The sequence below is a fragment of the Schistocerca gregaria genome, chromosome 4 (assembly GCF_023897955.1).
Source record: "Schistocerca gregaria isolate iqSchGreg1 chromosome 4, iqSchGreg1.2, whole genome shotgun sequence".
Lineage (NCBI taxonomy): Eukaryota > Metazoa > Arthropoda > Insecta > Orthoptera > Acrididae > Schistocerca > Schistocerca gregaria.
In genome coordinates, this window is record NC_064923.1 from 585,902,850 (window position 1) to 585,926,343 (window position 23,494).

At 40.1% G+C, this 23,494-nt stretch overlaps 1 protein-coding gene across 1 annotated transcript in view; it reads right to left on the reverse strand.

Annotated features, from left to right (window-relative positions):
- LOC126267519 (cystatin-like) overlaps positions 1-23,494 on the reverse strand; it is a 93,488-nt gene that overhangs the window by 37,160 nt on the left and 32,834 nt on the right. Inside the window, exon 2 of the mRNA XM_049972821.1 lies at positions 22,356-22,541. Within this exon, the coding sequence (XP_049828778.1) occupies positions 22,356-22,541 (186 nt within the window). The remainder of the gene's footprint in view (positions 1-22,355; positions 22,542-23,494) is intronic.

A 23,494-nucleotide genomic window follows, 5' to 3' on the forward strand; every position in this document is an offset into this window, starting at 1 on the left:
AAATTTACCTGCTTATATATGTCAGTAGCATAAAAATATGCACTATCACTTATTCTACTATTTTAAACAGCCACTTAAACTGTTTCTGGCATAATGCAATCTTTAATACTGCACGCAAGTAAGTGTTCTTGCTAACTAAACAAATGTCTGTGCAATGTAATGGATAAATGTTCATGTACTATTGTAATTGTATCAATTGACTTGTACTATATTACTTGTACACTGGTTCTATAATATGCAATCAACAGGGCCAAATAAATAAATAAAAATAAATAAATAAACAGTGTTGACCCTCTGACCACTTGGATGAAGAATACAGCTATTTATACAAACACTGAATATTGATGAATACCAGTATTTATATAAACATCAAATATTCATGAATGTACAGAAATTACAAACATAACATATTTAAACAACCTTCCAGAAATGATAAATATCAAATCTGTTAGTGTGTGTGTGTGTGTGTGTGTGTGTGTGTGTTTGTGTGTGTGTGTGTGTGTGTGTGTGTGTGTGTGTGTGTGTGTATGTGTGTGTGCGAATGATCTTCTCCCGAGTATTAGCATTGTGTGATTTATAGCCTCCTAGCTCCAACAGGAGCAGAGATGAAGGAAAAAATATGTCTTTTTCAGCCCTTGGTGTGTACTCTCCCTGCACAACAGGTATGTTCCATGAGAACAGTGTTGACCCGCCAAATCATTCTGCTTTGCAGGGCAGTTTACATTCTGGGGTAAGAAACGGTGGTCCATGCCCCTACAAGTAGGCTGCCTATCATGACTGATATGTTGTGTTAGAGTAGTACTGGCCTACATTATCCATCTGTTTTCCAAGGCAGCCTGTATGTCAGGGGCAAATAAACGATTTTGAAGCCCCTGATGTATAGCCTGCCCTGTATGACAGATGTGCTGTGGGAGCAGTATCAGCCTGCATCACTTAACAGTACTGCAGTGCCTACATGTGGAGATGAGCTTGGCTGGACACTGTCTTAAATGGATAGAGGAAGGGATGGATAGAGCATAAGGATGCAAGGGAGATGCATGAGGCAGGTGGAAGATGTAGAATGGTAATGTGCAGATGGAAAAGGAAGAGAGAGAGACAGAGCTGGAAGGAAGGAGGATTGGTTAGAGGAAGGGGAGAGAAAAACCCAGTCACAGAGAGGGGATGGAGGAAATACAGAGAAGTGAAGGTGGAGATGAAGAGACAAAGAGAGTGGGGAGTATGAGATTGACAGATATAGTTGGGAGAATGGGGTGTATACAGAGAGGGGAACAAGGTAGTGTGTTCAATATACATGTCAAACTCCTACGCAGGAGAAGCCAAGGGGGAAAAGCTAGTAATAAATAATTGCTGGTGGTCAGGTTTGCACTGGTGATCTGCAATGTGCCAGCCAATGATGCAAACCTTTATGCTATGGTGCATACCATGACATTACTCCCTCACCTGTAGAAACAGCAACTTACTCTTTCAGAAGTTGTCATTGGTGCTGACAACAGCACCCTGGATCTAGACTTTGTCTATGGTTCTACTTATGGTGGCACTGGTCATGTTACTCTTCATTGTGGTGCACATCGAAGGTAGCCCCTCCCACCATAGCTCCACAACTGTTGAGAGGGTCCTTGTTTCCTTGAACCCCCCACTGTTAATCTGCACCTCTGGACTGTAGCAGGGCTTCATAGGCAAGATAAGGACGATGTCCATGTACTTTTGTTGTCTTGTTGAAGGGTTATAATTCTCAACTTCAAATGTGACATCCAAGTAGTGACAAAGTATATCATACCACCAAAAGCAGTGCTTTAGAACTTTTTTCATAGTCCTGTTGTCCACACAAGTGTAAAAATCCATACCAAGCCTCCTGGACTCTATCTCAGTCACCAATGCTTAGCCTTACAACACTTTTGTCTTTCTCCTGGACATCCAGTGTCCACATGCGAGCCAGCTGTCTTGCTTCTTCGGTGCTGGTGATTATGTATGAGAGTTGCCCAGAAAGTAACGCAGTGCACATTTTTTCTTCAGTAACTCTTTATTGAACATAATGAGAATTACACACACAAAAGACTGGTGTTTTATCTACACACACTATTTTTCCACATAATCTCTATCCCATTTTAAGGTCTTCCTCCAGCACAAAACATGGGCATGTATGCCTGTTGGTACTAATCCTTGTCCTGATGGTGGAGCCAGTGATTCACTGTTTAAATCACCTCCTCATCACACTCAAAATGCCAAGTCATAATGCGTCTGTCCTCATGAATGACAACATCAGCTTGCTGCAACATGTTAGGTGTGACAGCTGTGAATGTTCCCCCCGACCACTGCAAATCATAGAGGTCCATCGTGCCCAGTAACTAACTGTAGTTCTGTCGACAGCAGGTGCTCCATAGACTTTCCACAAGCGTCTGTGAATGTTCCCCACAGTTTCTTTCTCTGTAGTGAGAAATTCAGTGAAGGCATGTTGCTTGTAACGTACGTCACATACACTATTTTGAAACTGTCCTGCAGCTATGCTATCTGTTGGGTGTGACGGAAACTTGGCCTGCACACTAAGGAGATTTCAAATAATACATATGTAACATTTCACATTCGTAGCATTGTTTTTGGTAGATAAAAAAAAATGCTGTTCATTTTTTTCTGGGCAACACTCATATTTCATTTAGAGATCCTGAGTACCATCTGACTGAACAAAGTACTTATTGTTGACTAGACCTCATGACAGTGAAGCAAAAAGAACAGTGTAAAGTGTTCAGTGTCTTGGTTCACTGTGCTGTATGTGAATGTTGTGACAGGCAGTACAGTACCCCATTCTCTCCATTTTACATTGATGTATATTGACAGCATATCTGCCAATGTTTTATTAAAGTGTTGTGTGGGACCACTAATCTGTGGATGGTAGACAGTTATTATTCTGTGTGTGATGTCAGAACATGGAATTATCTTTGGTACTAGCCTCGACTCAAAAATCTTTTCAGATGAGACATCATTACACAGGGTGATTTGTGCTTCCAAAAGATGTCTTCTGCAAGGAACTCCAAAATTTATGGAGCTGCAGCAGTTGGCGCTTTTGGTGACTGCATAGCAAGTGAGGCAGTCAGTGCAGACTATTATCCATCAATTCCTGTTTGTTGAGTTCGAGAACCTCCGTTAGAGATTGATATTGATTCCTATACAGCACAATGGCACTGCTACAGTTGGGACTGGTACCAGATGCCCCAGAGGTAACTGCAGCATGTCCTTTTATTATTGGCATCCCTTACAGTGTCTCACAGCATAACGGACCTGTCAAGACATGGACAGTGATTTCTGCATCTCTTTCTATCTGAGGGTGTATATGTGGACAAGGAAAAAAATTCCAGGATTTTTTCCCGATTAAAAATAAACTTCAGTTTTATATACCGATGTAGAATATCCTGGCACTTTAGAAAACAAAACTCATGGGGGGGGGGGGGGGGGGACACGTTTTGAAAGACCTTTGATGTGCAGCAACATGTACGCTGCATATTTTCGTATTACAAAGGTATAACTTTGAATTCCACCAAACACCACATGTCACTTTCCAAAGCATTGAAATCGAGATTGCGATGCACTTTTGTTAGCCAGTCACAGCTCATGTCACGTGATCTCGCCAGCTGATGACAGCACAAGACATGTGATGTAGTCAGTCAATAGCAAGATCTCTCTTAAGTAGCGCGAACACACAAATAAGAAAAGTTAATGGTTTAAACTAATATACATAGCATTCACATATAATATTGGCCTTTAAGATAGATAAGATGGAAGAAGAGCTAAGCTCCCACTTATAATGTTGATCTTTTTTACTTTAAGATAAATCACACAAATGTGCCAGTAAGATTTTTAAAAATAACATAAATTTCTGATCTTCTGGGCTCGAAATTCTTCTAAATGGTCATCCTCAAAGAGTTGATTTTTAAATGAGTGTCAAATGCTTTGTGATTTAAGAAATTCATCGTACATTCTTGCATGTAGTTCATCTTGCATAAAAGGAAATTTACTTTGAAAATAATGCTTTTCAAACCACCATTCACAATATTTTCTCGTGACCTGTTAGAAATTAGTTTGTTCCAACAGTTGCCAGAGAGTGCCAGATAATACGCCTCACTGTACTTGTGCAGCTACTATGACGTAGGAAGCCCATATGCTCGTACGTTTAAAACATTTAAAGATCTTGCATTATGTCATAAAAGAAACAAGACAAAGGATAGAGGATACTTCAAGAGCATCAGAATTTTGCTAACCATTCTGAAATGCATAATTTGGCTTAAAGTGCACATTTGTATGTCCAGATTCAGATGTAAATTTTCTTGAGTACCAGTATTGTATTATCTCATGTTTGGTTCTTTATTATGGCATAATGACATCCGAGGTAGAAGATGAAAAACATGCACTTGAAATGCAGCAAACAGTTGAAACTAGTGAACAGCGTGAAATTAAACACTTCATTTCAAATAAATGATTAATAAAAGCCAAATCTCTTTAGCATACCGACAAAAATAGCTTCATTATTCTGCAAGGTGACTGTCATAAAGGTGGAAATAAAACCTGAAACTAATAATATATTTTAGCCTTCCATAATTATGTGAACGTATTTTAATTCATTTGATGGCTCCCAGCCAAAGAAATCCATTTTGTTTTCATTTAATGTGAGAGCAATAAATGAAGCGGAAACAGCTAAATCACTAAATGTAAAACACAGGTCATGTGGAGACTCCCCACCTCCCCACTACAACTCAGACTGCTCTCTGCATCAGCCCCGGATCTACGATATTTTCGAACAGGGGCAATACTGGACACTGCCACACAGCTGTAGCCAGAAGCAGGAGAAGGTACTACTCATACGCGACTCAATTGCGCATGCCCAAGAGCCCACACATAACTGCTCAAACGAATCTAATTCAAACAGTTGTCACATTGGAGTCAATTTGTTGTTATGAAGCATTGCATAGTCTTCCTAAAGCCTTTGACACACTTTGCTGTTGGCAGATGCTTGTATGAGCACTGTTTTGTCATTGTATACATCGCATTTCCTTTGCAACAAGTTTTATTTTCATTTTTTTCTCTTGTTAATGTTTCGTTGCTGCAGTATTATTCTGCAGTAGTGGAATACAGCAATATCCTTTGTTAGAGTATCGGTTTTTACCAGTCAAAATCACAAAAATTTAACTGAATACGAAAACAATGAAAAATTCCCAGAATTCTAAACAATTCCTGGGTTTTTCCTGGTTTTCTCCTGGATGAAAAAAATTCCTGGGTTGTTTCTGGATCTCTCGGTTATCCCAGGTCATATACACCCTGTGTATGGAGTTGTCATGAATCCCAGGTCCCCTGATGTTGGAGTGTCATGGGAATACTTGAAGACAGCTGGCTGTAGATGAGCTGGGATGACTAGCACCATTTCAATCCAACTGGATCACAGTTCCCCGTATACAATGCACCACTTATTAATTAGAACTCTCCTTTGTTCAGTTACCGATCCTTCAAGGTGTCTATGGTTTTCAGCAGTGCTGGATCTTCCCTCTGTTCAATAGTAATGCCATTTAATGAGGCAATGACAGATTTCATGCATACTTCTGTGTTCCACTACAGTATTACTTGAAAGGCAATTGGCATCTTTGTTTTTGCATCTACTTTTGTATACCACTGTGACATTGTACCCTCAAAAGCCTCAGTGACCATCGTGGTAGTCAACCCAATGGATCCTTCAAGCCAATAAGCCAGCATAGAGAATGGTGGTGTATCACAACAAAGAATGATTGGCTAAACAAATAAATCCAGAACATGTATATGCCCCAAACAGCTGCAAGGCACTCTTTCTCATGTGTAGAGTACTTCACCTCTGACTTAAAGAGTACTCTGCAAACATAAACTATCACATTTTAGTCACCTTCTTGAATTTTCACTAGAACTGCACTTATATCATAACTGACAATGTCAGTTTAAAGTTCTGCCTCAACAATCTCTTACTACAATGCTAGGACTGAAAAGTTATTGCCTCCTTAATGACAAGTAAAGAGCTTTCTTGCACCTCATTCCAGGAAAATTTCTCATCTTGCAACATTAGTTACTGTAATGGACATGCCTTGGTACAAAAGTCCAATCGCTGGTAGCATGTGCTCTTTCCAAGAAAAATTCTCAGAACACAAATGTACTGGGAAGTCAGAAAATATGTGATTTTTTGGGTGGGGGGTTGAGAATGACACCCTCACACTAAGTGCCCAATATTTTTATTTCTTGGATGGTGAAAAGGGACCTTCTTGGACTGGGATACAGGCCTGCAGTCTGAATACATTTTGCCATGGTTGCCAGGTGGCTGAGATGTAGTTCAAATGTTTTCAAAAAATGACAATATGAACCATATGGCACAGAGATGTCAACCATTTAAGATTTTGCAGCAGGTTGTGCTTCATATTCTGGTGCACTACACAGTCTAAATGAAATAACTTTAAAGTCGCAGAGGCTGTCAAGAGTTATGAAGGCAAGCTCTTCCCAGTCAGCCTCATAAACCCTGATTCACCAGTATCCTTTCTCCACATCCACAGTTGAGAAATATGTAATTTTCCCCTTTCAGGCAGTCTACGATGTTAGCAATCTGTGGCAATGGATAGACATCTTTCTTCACTTTAGAGCACTTGCCCGCGAAAGGCAAAGGTCCTGAGTTCGAGTCTCGGTGTGGCACACAGTTTTAATCTGCCAGGAAGTTTCATATCAGTGCACATTCTGCTGCAGACTGAAAATCTCATTCTGGAAACAACCCCAGGCTGTGGCTAAGTCATGTCTCCACAATATCCTTTCTTTCAGAAGTGCTAGTTCTGCTAGGGCGTGAGTTGTGCTTGGGTAGCTCAGTTGGTAGAGCAGTTGCCTGCAAAAGGCATAGGTCCCAAGTTCAAGTCTCGATCTGGCACACAGTTTTAATCTGCCAGGAAGTTTCATCTTTCTTCATGATTTTGTTCAGTTGTTGGTAGTCAACACAGGAACATCATGTGCTGTATTTGTTCACCATGGCCACATGAGATGACCAGAAACAATCTCAAGGTTAAGTGATGTGATTTTGCAGCATCTTCTCCCCTTCCTACCAGATTATCTGTCATTTAGCCAGTGACACTATATGAGCACTGGCTAATTTGAGTACACTGAACAGCCAGAACATTTGACCCCAGAATTATTGTTGATATAAACACATCCCAGCAATATCAGCGTCACCTGGTGAGAAATGACTGCTGATCAAACACACAAATAGTGCATGTAGTATCAGTGAGTGTGCCATCCATGTACAGAATGGGGAAGGTCTATCTGAGTTTCCCAAGGTCAGACTGTAATGGCCCAGAAGCTCAACACAAGTATGTTGGAAATTGTATGGCTTGTCAGGTCTTCAAGGAGTGCTGTGGTGAGTGTCTGCAACATGCGACAAAACCAAGGTGAAACCACATCCTGACATTGTTGGTTTTGGTGGCCACCCCTCATTACAGATATCAAACTTCATAGGCTGGGTATGCTGGTACAACAGGACAGGCAATGAACTGTCGTGAAACTAACATCAGACTTTAATGCTGGGCAGAGAAAAGAATGTCTGAAAACACAGTGCACAAAATACACCTAATGAAGGTCCTCTGCGGCTGACAACCCATGCACATGCCAATGTTAACACCATGACATTGACAACTATTACTCAAATGGGCACATGACCATTGGCAGTGGACATTGTCATAGTGGCAGAGTGTTGCATGATATGATGAATTCTGATACCTCCTTCATCATGAAGATGACAGGGGAAAAGCTCCTTGACAACTGTACTGCAGGACAGAGACAAGCTGGCAGGACAGAGACAATGTGATGTCCTCTGGCCTTCAAATATCTATTTTCCTGTGGGGCATTGTACTTGGTGGAGAAGCTACGCATGCACTGGTCAGGAGATGGGTTTTCATTTGACAGCTGCAGCATAAGTCTGAGTTGCTCAATCCCTTTTCTTATGCATTTGGTGGAGATTGGTGCTAATTGTTGATACACCTCTTCTTATACATTCTCCATTACCTCCCGACTTACGGGTGGACAGTCATGACAGGTAACTCTTGTGGGCATGGTCCAACATCTCTGGCCATCATATTCTGCTGTACCTATTCTTTTCAAAGCTAGCATATGAGAGAGGCATGCTCATGGTGGTCTTCCATAACTTCAGCAGCTGGTCATACCTCTTTTATTCAACTCCTTTGTTTCATTTCCTTGATTCAATGGCTTCTGATGAGTTCCTTGATCATCATGATACCCCCTACCAGAAGAGCTGGTATATACCACCTGTGACCTTTTTTATCAAGTGTGTGATTTTGTCAACTTCTGTCCTGTTTTGATTAAAGATGTTGCATGGAGCCAAAATGTTCTGTATGTATGACTGTGTTGTTTTCCCTGACAAGTGGCCTTGTTCTTAAATTGTTTGTCCACTAAGAAGACTTGCTGTTCATTATCACCAAACATTTTCTTCAGCTTGACTTAAAATTTGGTCCAACTACTAGGCTTCTCTTTGTTTTACTCGAATGACTATTAGGCTGGTCTGTCCAAGTAAAAGTACATATCTACTGAACACAAAATGCAAATCCAAATGTTGTAACTGGTGAATTATTCAAACTCTTAGAGCAATTTCATCAGGTTCTAAGCAATATCTCCTCAAAACACTGATGGGTGCCTGCTGTGCAGCTGACTGGCACTGCTGTCTCTCTTCCAATATTATCTGGTGTATGAGTATATCCTGAATATATGGGTCTTAGGAACCATGTACTGTTTTTGTAACACTGTGACTTTGTCAAGCACAAAATGCATGTGGCAAGGCCACAGCATCTGTCCAGACCAGACCTGCTTCACAACAGAAGAGAGAGTAATAAAATTAATTCTTTAATGCTGATCACAGATTTGAACCCCAAATAAAATTTTGTGTAAACTGATACATAACTGAGACCATTTGATTCATTAATTAACAATTCATCAAACCTAATTACTGAACTGACGCTGCTGGATTAATTTTGCCAAATCCACAGAAAGTACCAAGGTAATGTCTACAAAGAGGACCATCGTTTGAAGAAGGCATGGCAAATTTAACATTTCTTGTCTAATTAATATAGATAGTGGCCAAAATGCCGAAATCTAGCTTGGTTTTCTGGCCATTATTTCAAAGTATCATTGAAGCCACATGGTGATGGAGGCACACACAATTCTGAGAATTTGTGCCAGGTCAGATCACCCAACTTGAGTGCTGGAACTTGGCCAATCTAGGCAGCCAGGACAGTAGGAATCGTTCCATCTCTCAACCACTGTTAAGTTGGCTATAAGGAGAAACCTGGGGAGCAGCTCTCCAGACCATTCCATTGCAATTTCTAGAGGCATCAACATCGCAAGGTTCAGTGTATGGTACTTAGTCCCTTTAGCGGCTACTGCTTCCCATCACCTCTGGAATGTTAGTCATCTCCAAATCACTTGTGATGTTTAGGGTTACTAAGCACATTGGAATTACAATGACCGCCACTTTACTACGACTACATATGTATCACAAGATACTGGAACTGCAGATTGACATGTACAGTAGTGTGGTACGCTGTTTTGACCCTGTTACTGTTATAATAAGCATGACCCATGGTTAGTTTCTTCTGTTATTGTGATACCTGCTATTTTAGTTCTGTGCTCTGTCTGGGGACTGATCTTTATTGTAAAGCTGGTTTTTTTGTATGAATGTGTGTACTTTCAACTTGTCCTATAGGAAATCTGTTGCTCATACAGTGGCTACATTTTGTCAGAGATAGTTTATGGAAACTTGTGACAGGGCTACCCGGTCATTTATGTGTTCATTTTTGAATATATGTTTCTCCAGATTCTCCTGACTTTCATTGTCAGTAGCTACCCTACAGCCCCTTTTGTAAATCAATTACTTACTAGGCAATGAAACACCTGTAGTAAGAAACCAAGAGCGATGCCTGGGACCAAATATCTGCAGGTAAGTGATATGCTGGGTAACAATGTTAGTTGGAGCTTCTTTCCTAATCTGCTACAGTTACATCCACCAACAACTGCAGGCTACAGGCATGCTGACTGTGACAGGACCAATTAGGTTTCCCAGCCTGGTCACAAGTTCCAGTCACTGCTGTTGTTGGCTGCTCTTTGCCAAGTAACAGTTACAGTAATGTGACTTGTTTTCTGCTACCCTTATTCTGTAGGTGGCGACCTAGGTTTATTTTTAAATTCAGAGAGAGAGTGGGTCTTATTATTCATTTCTTGTTGCAAGCAGCAGCAATGTTACCATGAAGGAATGCTTGCAGTACAGAGCAGGTGGTTTGGCAGACAGAGAAGAACAAAGGTAGGATGACTTGTGAGATGCACAGCACTTTCCCCCAGAAGCAGCAGAACCCAGCCTTTGTATGGGGTTTTCCTTGCTAATAGACAATGCTCAGCAACCAAGGTGGGAGAGCTGGCTGATCACCCTGGCTCCTTGCCCCAGGCAATGAGAACTGCTGGCCACAGCTATGTCTGACACTGCTGCAACTAAGCCGCCATCAGTGTGGCAGTGACAACTAATGCGGTTGTGGCCCACAGTGCCACCAGTGACACTGACATCACTGCCCTCAGCATGCCAACATCAAGGAGACTCCCATGCCTCCATCAACACTGCAGGTTGCAGTTGCAAATCACAACCTGGCAAGTGACACTTTTTTTGACGAGCTGTTGTTGCAGATGTGATGCAGGCTATGTTGGACCAGTTGCTGACAGTAATTACAACTCAAAGCACTGGAACTGTGAGCATAATTACTGGAGTTACATGTACAAAGTGCAGAATTGTGCACATTTTTCATTGCAGATTTGTGTGCACAACATGAGGAACTAAGTTCAGAGTTAAAAAGCAGGTTTTAGCCGCAATTGCTGATGTGCACACTGTTGATCTGCAGAAGCTTGGTGATGTGCTAGACTAGGTTGAGTTGAAAACAAGGTAGCATGGAATAAGATGGAGGAAAAGCCCTGTTCATAGGTGTTAGTTTTAAAGGGGTTGATGAGCAAGTAGTAAAGGTCGCTTGTGAAATTGAAGGGTGAAAAAATTAAGCTTGAAATACTGAGTAGATGGGTAGGAGAGTCCAGTACAGTCATTTCTGTTCACAGCAAAATGTTCAGTACTCTGGAATTCTGGTTTGAGTCAGCAGAGGAAAAACTGGGAGAGTTTTAAACAAAGATTGTGGACAAGGTTGCCATGTAATACATGGTATTTCAGTTAGAATCTAAAATAGGTGATAAGATTGCCAGTGCAGTGCATGTCCAGAAAATTTCTGAGTCTGGGATGGGACAGCTGTTGTCTCCAAAAGTGCAGTGGAGGGCAATGTTATGAGTGGCTGCTCTGAGTATGCACATCACAGAGAATGGCAGCCTGTCAGAAGGATTAGATTTGGTTGCTCTCCTTTTGTCAGCTGACGAAGGGACTTTGGTGAGCACCAGTGGCTGCACCCACTGGTGCTACTGAGGCAGACCAACGAAATAATATTAGATCTAAAGCTTCTATCAAGAGAGCCACTACTGTTCTGGTTTGAACTAGCATTTTGAATTAGATGAAAAAGGAATTACACCACTTGCTTGGAAGCTACACTCATCTGTTTGTACAACAGACAATTCCTTACATTTCCCCTAATTGGGAGTGTTTTAGTGGAATGAATTCGAAAGTTCATCCCATGCACTTCTCCAAAAATTTGCAAGATTGGCGTGAGTCTGGAAAAATCAGTCAACAGCAATTACTGAACCATTTGGACAACACCTCATATCCAAGGCATGCCTGTGGTGGAAATAACTGGATGGTAAGGTGCAGACCTTGTGCAGCTGCGCCTTGAGTCCCTGGCTCACTACTAGAACTGTGCACATCAGGAGAGAGTTATATGATGTCTGATGACGGAGCCACATTTCAGATGTAGTGGCGCGAGTCTGCAGGAGTTTTTTCTATGTGAAGATTTGGCTGTATAGCAGAGCTATAGCCACCCATAGATCCCAAGGAAATGATTACATTAAGATTAGGATACCAGAATGGGTGAGGTAACAATTATTAATTGTCAGTATACAACAGTCCTTGGAAATACTGTCAGCACTAAACAACTTTCAAGAGGAAAATACCTATCTTAGGAATGGGTCACAGCAATGCCCAACTACTGAATCAAACTTCTAGAGCCGATAGGTCCAGACAAGACAATGGTCAGACAGGTCAAGGACAAGGCAAAAACTCCCATCTGAATAATCAGGGTGACAGCAATGTTCTGTCAGTGCAGCATTTTAATTTGAAAGGAAGGAAATGCAAGGACAATTGGTGCTGTGTGGCATCTCAGAACAATAATGACATACAACTGACAGCTTTTGCTTCTATTATGGGAGTTGTGACATAAAACTGACAAGCACAGTCTATTACTCCTGCTGGCTTTGTGTAGTTATTCAGCAAGGGTGGTGAACTCCTCACTGAATCCTTTGGAGGACTTATGGGTGGGACAGTGGGAAGTATAAAGGGCGCCACTGATGCACAATCCAAGCTGGTAAAAAAAGCAGTTGTTATTGTAATTGTCACTGCAAAGGATATACATCACACCAGCTTGCTCTGGTTGTGGCCTGACTGTCAGTACCTGTAATCCTGGGTACTTATTGACTGAGTTGTATCAATGTCATAATTGATTGTGAGCATGAAAAAGTCAGCATTTGATTGAACAAGAGCAGACACACTCTACAATTCTGTGAGCCGCTGAAGGGGTGCTCCCCAGTAGTGTGGCTTACCCAGCTGCTGGCAGCTTAGGTGGATTCCCTGGTACAGCCTCGCAGTCCTGCAAGAAACAGATGGCCCTGCCAAGTGAGGGTGTCCCCCATCCCCTGGTTGCCTGAGGAAAAGCTTGATAAAAGGATTAGGGTAGGGAGCCATCTGACCTTGAAGCAGCAGGCCACCTCATTTGTGGAAATGCAAGACAGGCAAAGCTCATGGAGTGGACCTACCTGTTATTTAGACACTATTGGGTGGCAAAGTGTCCCGCTATGCTGAAACAGGATGTGCACTCCAAGAAGATGGAATCAGTTACTGTCAAACAATGAACTGTCTTCTGTGCCAGAAGGCTAAGCCAGCAAGAGAAAGAATTATGAGATTAATGCAGCATGTCTTTGTATCTGCAATGTGAGAACTATTGTCAGTAGATATGTAGTGGGAAGTCTCCCTATAGGCAGAGGTGGCACTCAGTTTCTTTTTGCCATCCTAGATTAATTTACAAAGTCCTGGGGTATCAAAAAGAATCATCCAGTTCCGCGTGCCTGTATTCCTGAAACTAGTAAACATAAACAATGATTTTGGTTTTTTGGTGAATGGGAAATTCAAAAAGTGTTTTTTTTTCATACCTTTTCATAAGTGTTTAATATGCACCCTTGAGATGCATGGCACATGTTGATGCAGTATTCAAATTGTTCCCACACTGCAGGGAGCATGTCTTGAGTTACAACTTCCGCAGCTGCTGTTATGTGAGGTCTCAGTTCATTCATTGTTGTTGGTAATCGAGGCATATAAACAGAGTCTTTTATAAACCCCCCACAAGAAATAATCACATACAGTCAGGTCCGGTGACCTTGGAGGCCAATAACATAAGGTTGAATCATTTGTTCCAGTGTGACAATGGCATGAACAGTTCCAAGAAACAAGCTATTTGTGTAAAGGCAAATCGCTGGGCCATCCTCAAGTGCCTGACAGACTTCGAATGCATCCACCATAGTTTCACAGGGAGGCTGCAGAAACCAGTTTGCCATGCAGCTCAACATGCCCCCGATGTCCATCTAGCAAGTGCTGTGTTGACATACTCCATATTCTCACATTATGATGGTTCACCTTTCCATTTAAATTGAATGTTGCCTTGTCACTAAACACTTCAGTGTGGAAGAAAACCATCATCCTCCATCTTGCTAGATGGACATCGGGGGCATGTTGAGCAGCATGGCAAACTGTTTTGTGCAGCGTCCCTGTGAAACTATGGTGGATGCATTCGAAGTCTGTCAGGCACTTGAGGATGGCCCAGCAATTTGCCATTACACAAATAACCTGTTTCTTGGAACTGTTCATGCCATTTTCTAATGTTCTGTGCTATAGGAGTATCCGCACCACACCCAGTACGAAAGTCATGCTGAACTGTACAAAATGTAGAACACAAAACACTTTCTGCTGTCCCGACACCATTTTTACTAGACCTGAAGTGGGTGCACACTGCTGCTATCTATCAGGAACCATGTAAAAGTTGATAGTCTGCTCTTTCCAACAGTACATTGTTCACACACATATCTCAAGTAACATAATAGTTATGATTTTTTTAAACCAGATGATTCTATTTGATAGATCCTGTTTATTATGTTCTACTCCATGAGAATCACATCAGCTATTGTTCTTGTGAGGTGTTTGTGGCATTACATTGATAAGTTTGGTAACCCTAAAGTGATCTTGTTGGACAATTGACCACAGTTCATATCTTGGGCCTTGATCACTACAATGCAGCAGTGAGGAATCACTATTCACCTGAGGCCTATGAGAAAGACAGGCCGCGGTGCATACATCACAAAGGTAGGCCGAGCTCACTCACTAGCTTGCTCTACTCAGCAGAAAAACTTGCTCGCACTACTCAGCAGAAAAACTGCATTTCTATGCCTGTTAGCTCATAACTGGAAGTGTATGTACAAACAAGAATTGTATGTTCTTCTGGAATCCACTATTATGGTGATAGAAAGTGCTTAAGCCTAATAATTATTCGTTATGGCTGCACTGGGGTACAATAAAATTAAAATCATGTCAAGATGATTAAGAGTAGCATAAGACAATACATCTTGTATGAAATGAGAACTGTTATGCAGCAGAGATTAAATGCAACAAACAAGCTGTTATACCATTTATGTCGAGAATTGATCTTAAATTTTGTTGTATGACCAGTAGTCAATAAGACTCCACAATACCAGATTCCAGTAGAAGATGCAATTTCCATTGGCACATACACACCCAGTTGTGATTTAACAGGATTAGAAGTGCATTTTGTCAGCTAAGTTAAGTAAGCGAGTGAGCTCAGGCCTGCCTTCATGATGTATGCGCTGTGACCTGTCTTTCTTGTGGGCCCTATATTCACCAGACAAGCATTTACCATGCAGACATGAACACAGCTTAATGGGTTTTCACAAAATGGGGAATCTGGCAAGGATTCACTGTTCAGCTCGAAATACCAAATAGGTTCCATATTTCGTGCAGTGCATAGAGATCATTAACAATTTAACTCACAATGCTAAAAGCTGTTTCCCAGCTGAACTTATGCTTGAGGGGCCAGTAATTATGCCCCTCAGAGTCACAGTGCAATTACCTTCTTCCCCAGAAGAGGAACTACAAACGAAATTGTCAAATGCCTTAACAAGAATGAGGAGGAATGAAGCACGCAGGAAGGTCACCATGATTGCATAGCCAAGAGCCCTATGATTAAGGAAGGTGATTTGGTTCTAGTCTGAAACTATCATTGGTCTGATCTCTTAGAAAAGAAAGCCAAGTTCTATCAACTGTATGACTGTCCCTACTGAGTTGAAAAAGTTCTATGTGATCACTCCTATAGCTCCTACATAGTTGCCGGCCGAGATATCAGTGCTGAAAAAGGCATACAGAGCATTGCAAATATAAAGCTGTTCATCAGCCAGACCCATTCATGCCCTTAAATAATTTCAAACTCCAGTTTAGCATTCATGAAATCAAATTTGTGATAATATTGAAGTCCATTTAAATTTCATTTGCTTAGAAATAAAGGGTGATTAAAACAATTTTGCCCTTTATGCAGTGTGCGCCTAAAGTAATGTTTTCACATGGGCTAATATAACAATGAAAACAATCAGTTTTTGACAAAGTACTTTAATAGGATAGAAAAAAAAGCTACTCATCAAACAGCGACAGAACACATTCCCCAGTTATAAGTTGTGTTGTGATTAACATAACTGTGTAATGATAGCAAGTATTAAGAAGGAAATTGAGGAGAAATTTACAGAGTTCAAGAAGGACAAATGGCTGATACTGTTGGGAAAGGCTTGGGTGGATTGAAATAGTGGAACCTGGAAATATAGAGCACATGTCTTGCAGTGGGTGTAGGTGGAAAGGGTAGTAATGAAGCAGAGTTTGTTCCCCTTGAGGCAGCAGGAGGCACCGGGAATGGAAAAGTGAATGCCATGTATGACAGGCATGACTGGGTGCAATCATAACCCATCTCCCCCTCCTTATTATTTGCCAAAGACAGATAATGTTTGCGAACCAATCTCTAATACCAAGGACTTCACAACAGCACAACAGTATCAAGAAGTTAGATTGAACAACATGACAAACACACACACACACACACACACACACACACACACACACACACACACAAACACACACACATGTATGCACGCACACAGCTGTCACTCGGAGTACTATCTATAATTGAATCATAAAATTTATATAATGCTAACATTACACTAGGGAAATAGGATGAAGGGGGGTTAAATGTGTCAAGTTCTTATATTTTTATGTCAAGGGAGGTCAAACCCTACTATCAGGAAGCATCTCAAGGAATACACTGCAAAAAATGCATAATAAGAGGAGAATCACTTAATGTGGGGAAGAAAATTAGTTAAGAAAAAGGAGTAGCTGGAGATGAACAATCACTATACCATTATCACTGTGTTGGTCCCAATTCACAGTTCTTTCAGCACTTCTAGAGCAGATAGTATGGGAAACATGAATCTTAAAGGAAAAATCTGTCTTGTGTTGAGACTAGTATCTATCTAGCAACCTCATCCAGGCATAGTGATTTCAATGAGAAAATAAATGTGTGAGGGAAGAGAAAAACAATAAATGTATTTTAGAATAAACAAACATAATATATTTCAAGAACCTTCCAAAAATGATAAATACTAAATAACAATTAACTGTTGGGGCTATGGTTTGAACTAGCCCACAACACATCAGTTAACAATGATAACTGCTGCACTACAATGCGTGCACCAAAGCTTGTGGCTAAGTCTAAGTGCTTCTAAAAGAGCTTTTGATTTTTTTAAGTAATGTGAAATTGTCCTTTGGTAACTGCAATGTCTGCAGTTTTGCAATTTGTTTGGACAAAACACTTAGAGGCCAACAGAGCTAAATGCATTTTCTGTTTGTATAGATTTGGGAGTGTTTGTGTCTTTTGTAGAGAGAATGAGGAAGGTAAGTTGGGAATCTGATGGGTGCTGAAATTTAGCAGGAGAACCAACTACAAGGTCTGATTTCATCAGTTTTTCTCAGTGGACAATAGAGATAACTGCATAGCCCTACTGTTCTTGTTGTTACCCTCAAATGGCACACTGTGATTTGGAAGCAATAAATATGGATTTTGATATGGACTTTGAACTTGACAACACTTCAGGGAGTAAGATTTTCAGTCGCAATGTTAGGGAAAATCACAAACAAATTGATCAGGTGAAATGCATTAAGAGACTGTATGATTAAAATTGACATCACCAAAAACCAATTTCTTGCTTATTGAGATTCCTCCAAACATGGCCACCAGGTGTGAAGTACATTGAAGCCTTTGGTTGTAACTGTGGTTGGGAAAATAGAAGCCATCTGGTAGTAAAATTCTGTCTGGGGGTCGTGAACAATACAGGTATTGCAGCATTAACCACCAGTTGAAAAATGCATCTGTCAGAGCACAAAAGGCAAATATGCTCCTCTTTAAAATACTCTGACATGAGTGTAAAATAAGCTGCATCAGTCCTCATTCAGCCTTCTTCACCAAAAATTTAGCATGCAAACAAATTTGTACTCTTAACATTCTCAATCCTTTTCTGCTTGTTTCTCTCTGTAGTGAAACCTTCACCAAAGGCCTTGCCACAGTGGTAACACCAGTTCCTGTTTGATCACCAAAATTAAGTGCTGTCAGGCTGGGCTTGTGCTTGGATGGGTGACCATCCAGTCCAGTGGGGTGCACTCAGCCCTTGTTAGGCAAACTGAGGACCTACTTGACTGAGAAGTAGCAGCTCTGGTTTCATAACCTGACATACGGTCGGAGGTGCAGTGTGCTGACCACATGCCCCTCTGTATCTACATCCAGTGACACCTGTGGGCTGAGGACAACATGGCAGCTGTTTGGTACCAATGGGCCTTCGTGGACTGTTTGGGCATAGTTTTCTTTTTAGTTTTAGTTTTTTAGTAAAACCATACTCAGTATCTCCCTCCCACTGCACTGTCTATATACATCCATCTCCCAACGACACATGGTTTTTCTTCAACTGGCACTTTCTTTTGTCTGTCTGTTCCACTGTCAAAAGTCTTCAACCATTCATCCATCCCACTGTCTCCTTCTCCACGACTCTGCCCCACTGCCATTGTCTTTGCCCCATTCTTTTTCTCTCCCATTGCCACTGTCTCTTTCTTTCTCAATTACAGTTTGCTGCCCTTCTCTTCAACAAACATTGTCTCCTCTCCACACATGCCCTCGAGTATGGAATGGTGTGGGGGTTTCAATTCCTAGAGCAGTCAACTTTGATACATGAGTATGTGATATGGGGCAGCATGATCAAATTTTTTCATTTTAAATTTCGTTGGTCTTGATGGGTCCACACACCCCCAAACCTAAGTATGGGCTCCACTCATCTTTTTCATTTCCATCGTCTCCTCACTCTTTGGCTCCCACTGCAATTGTCTTCATTTAGCCCTCTTTCTCTCTCTGACCATCACTAAGCCCTTTCTCTTCCTGTCTGTCTGGCACTGTTTACCCTCTCTTCCATGCCACTGTCTCTCTTGTACTCTCTTTCAGCACAAAAAAATTGTGAATATGAACACATGCCGAAATTTTTGGTGAGAAAGATAGAATCACGATTGTAATAACTGGTTCCCCTTTTTTCTCTCAGAGTTCTTTAAACAGGACAATATTCACCTTTTTACTCTCCATTTTTCAACTTCTTCCCTTCTTTCTCCGGCTACAGCAGGGTGTGCTGCTTTTATAAAAAGAATTCTGTAGGTCAGTAGAGTTTTGACAGTTTATCTATATACTTCTACACACTTACATACTTTGACATGTAAAAACAAGAAATAAGTAAGCCTAAAATAACTCAGCCAAATAGCTCCTCAATTGACCTCACAGAGGCTTAGTGCTTCCCCCTTGCCAGTGGCACTGAGCAGACTCAGACCGTCACCCATCCAAGTGTTAGCCGAGCCTAACAGCGATTACCTTCAGAGATCTGATAGGAACTGGTGTTACAACTGCAGCAAGGCCATTGGCAAGCATAATATAAGGTTAACACAAAATCATCTCCCATCAAATGAAAGTTCACTGCACACTACTTTACATAAAAGTGCACAACATTTTTAGGCTACACCTACAGTATACCAAAAAATGTGGTGTTTGATTTGCAAGTACAAAGAATGTAATATGACAGAATAAATTTTTATAAGGTGCTTACACTGCCATGTGGCACCACTCATTGTTGAAAAAAGCCAAATAGAAACATAGTTTACTGAACTCAGAATCCTTACAATGACGTCAGAATGACCCCACATCTCTTGCCAAGTGTTACATTGGTTAAAACTACATTTATTCCTCAGACCAGATATTACAGGCATATTTTATTTGCATAAATATGGTAACTTTGAACTTCCTGATCTTGGCAATGATATCAAAAAAGTTTCTAAGTTTCTGAGAATATCATCATAAGAATAGATGGTGAAAATTTCTACAATTTGCTGTGAACAGAACTAATAGAATTGGCCATCCCCACAATCAGTACTTTTGGTACCCAAAAATCATGGTTTTTTGGGATTTCTCAGGAACTGCCCATGAGCAAATGGTGCTTTTATAAGCTGCCTAAGACCTGTCCTAAACTACACCTAATGCAAAAGAATCTAAATGTGACAAAGTTATGCAAATGTTTGTTTCACATACAAGCAGAAAAACCACATCCACGTGCAGCAATTGCTCCTGGATATCTGATGATGGATAAATCCCAAAAGGTGTCATATGAGCAATAATGTCTTTTCTTGCCTGATGGTTGACTTTTACCATTGTGATCCAGTCAGCGTGTATGCAGAACTACTGATTACTATAATGCAAAAGAACCAACCAAAATCCTCAATTTTCTTGGTATGGAGGAAGTGTCTAATGTTAAAATTTTGACCCTGTGCTATAGGAGACCTAAATTATGCCCTTCCTTCTGATACGTATAGAAATGGTCACTAGGCCGAGAGCTAATACATTTGACCTTATATCTCTATACTCAATTGAAGCCACATATGACTCCCAGAAAAATCACATTTTTTGCATGGCTTTTTGTAACATGATGGTACATGCACTGTCATGCATGTGCAGATAAGGCTCCACTGAGTCAGCATTATCTGAATGAGTGTCATTATTTAAGGATCACTGAGAAAACTAAATGTCACTGTTGCAGAGAAATTTATGTTTCAGAGCACTGACAAGGCGTGGTTGCTCAAGTTTTGTAAGTATTTCCTATCACACGGATGGAAAAAAAGACTTGGAAACAAGTTAACCCCTGAGACTATCTTTAGAATGTAGTGAAAGGCATATACCATATGTAGTGTATGCTTTTCAAGAAAGGAGAGTCATTAAAACAGTTTTATAAGCAGTCGATTAACATAATATTGGATTTTGAAAAAAACAGACCTGAGACCACAGTTCTGGGCAAGCATACACAAGTTGTGTTTCCAAAGCTAAATAAATTTAAATACATAAACTTTATGGGCCTACTGTGCTTTGTACTTCCAATCTACGATCCATCTGACACATATCTGCATTATGAACACCCATCTACACTGCTAGGCAAGGCTTGCCACAGTACAGAAGTGTTGCAAGTATTGCCTTCGAGAAAGTGATATACATCAAGAGCGTAGAAAGCTTGAGCATCTTGTTGTAATGGTGTACAAGTTGATTGTGTACCTTCCTTTAGTTTGAATTGTGTGTGATCTCACTGGGAATTTACACAACCTTTGTAACCCATAAACTATGATTATGTTGCAGAAAAATAAATCAAAAGCTTTACAGAATCCATATGCTGGCTAATTATTCACATAAGTGGGTTCAGCAACTATGTTGACTTGTATAGGTTATAAAAAAGTAAAAACAGCAACCAACTCCTTATATTCCATGGAAGAATTTCTGTTATTGTAAAGTGTAAAAGGTGGCAGGTAGGAGTAGTTAACTCACATCTGTGTATTTAAAAAAATATATAATATTATTAATAATAACAGTAACTTGCATGTGAACATACAATGACTTATTTCATACCATGATGAATTATCATGCAACTTATTCATGGAACATGAAACTAACTAAACAGCCAATCGCTTTTAGTAACATCATTTATTATAAAAAAAGTGCCATTAATGATACTGCACCAACATATTCATATCCAGATGGGTGTTCATATTTAAAACTGAATTTAACTTGTGCTGTACTCGTGATGTTTAATTTTTCTTGTTGTTGCAAAAACAAGCATCAAGTATATAGCACACGGTACATATAATTTTAAACATTCACAGACATCTGGGAATGCCTCTGTCAGCTTGGAACCAATAGTGATACTACATGATTTAAATAAATAGTACTATTAATTTTACTTCTTTGTAATAATGCACTTTTGTTTTTACACAACATAGTCCCACTGTTGCAATTTCCAACAAAACATCATACTGATGTACATAGTTTAATACAAGTGAATTGAAAATATTAAATAGGAGTGACAACAATAGAAAGTGGGAAATCTTCAGAAATACAATAAAACGAAAGGAAAATACACACTTTAGAGAAGAAAACTGATAACCATGGTGTTATATAAAAACAATATGGAAGAAGGAGGCATTTTAACACAATGATTCTTGCAAGATGCCTAGTTCTAAATAAAAGATATAGCCTACTGATATTAGTAACGAACTCCTCCAAATGAACCTCATCACTTCAGTGAAAATCATTGACAAGCAAGTGCGAGAGGTATCTTTACAGCAGTTCATTAATACAGCAGCAGAAAATTTTCACAAATCAGACTTAAGATTATCCATTACAATAACCTTAATAGAAATTCTGCAGTAATAACTGATATTTTTTTGCAGCTAGCTGTAAAGAATAAGAGGGGTATTACTATTGTTGGTCACAATAATAATAACCTGATAGATCAGTAGTACCATTCAGTGATGCACAAGAGTATTTTATTTTAAGAGATTATACAGATATGTCCTTGATGATTAATAGCAATAAAAAGGACAGACTGAAATTGCAGCACATTAACTTCAGCACTTCCAAATGTTACAATCATATTTTGAAGTTGAGTTTTTTCTTTACCTGAGTTTCTGCACTGATTATTCGAGCTATCTTGAAAGTTCCATCTAATCTGTTATCAATTACAGGCAGCGCAAAAGCTGATATATTCTTGATGATTGGATCACTGACATTAGCTTTCGTACGACCTCCAGGAATAACAGTAGGATAAGTGGTATTACCTTCTGTGTGACCTGCATTAACAGCAAGCTGTAAAATAAAATAAATTTCAATTAAAATGTCAGACCCGGAACATATTATATATACAATGTTTTGCTGAAAAGTAATGCCTCTGATTTTTTAATGTGGAAACTCTTAAAGCTCTTTAAATAAAACAAATGTTATTAACACTCTACATCCTTGTTCTCTGTGTCTACGTATCTGTTTCTCAATGGTGATAAACACGTTTCTCCAAATGAGAGACCAGTTTGATACTCTCACTGTAGAATGTTTGATTTTACTGATGGAGCCACAATCTCACGTCTGCTTGCACCACTTGCTTACTATCTCTGAGTTTTTGAAACAGGTAAATCAGACAGATCAAGGTGGGACCATATTTTGGATGAACAATAACAGTAAACCCAATGTGTCTTATTGTTGCAGATATCACAGTGCTCAAGTGTGCCCTGGCAATGTCACACTGAAGGAGATGATGCTCCACATGTGGACAAACGTTTTGAATGAATGATTTCAGTTTTCTCAATTACAGCATACTGTTCCTCATGCACTGAGATAGGTACATTGCACACCGGCATGTTATGCTACCCAATGTGGAGCCCTCTAGTGGCAGAGGATTGAATTTGTGACAGTGAAGCAGGAAAGCTCACTGAGCTTTATAAATGACATGTAATACCTAAACCAATATTCAGTGCAGGATAAAAAATTTAGAGGCATTACTTTTCAACACATTCTCTTATTGTAACATGGCATGATCACAAATATGACCTTTAATGTAACAGAGTCTCCATAAGGCTCTAAAAATGCTTTCATCTTTCAAGCTATTGATGGATAACAAAACACAGATAATTCAGTAAAATCTTCTTCCAGAGTCCTTGAGATTTTTCTCATCACTCTATTAACCTGCTGGGAACATACAACAACTATAGTTCCTCAACATACCTCACTGTTTACTGTTTTGCTAATAGTTGTCCTCTCTCTCTTTC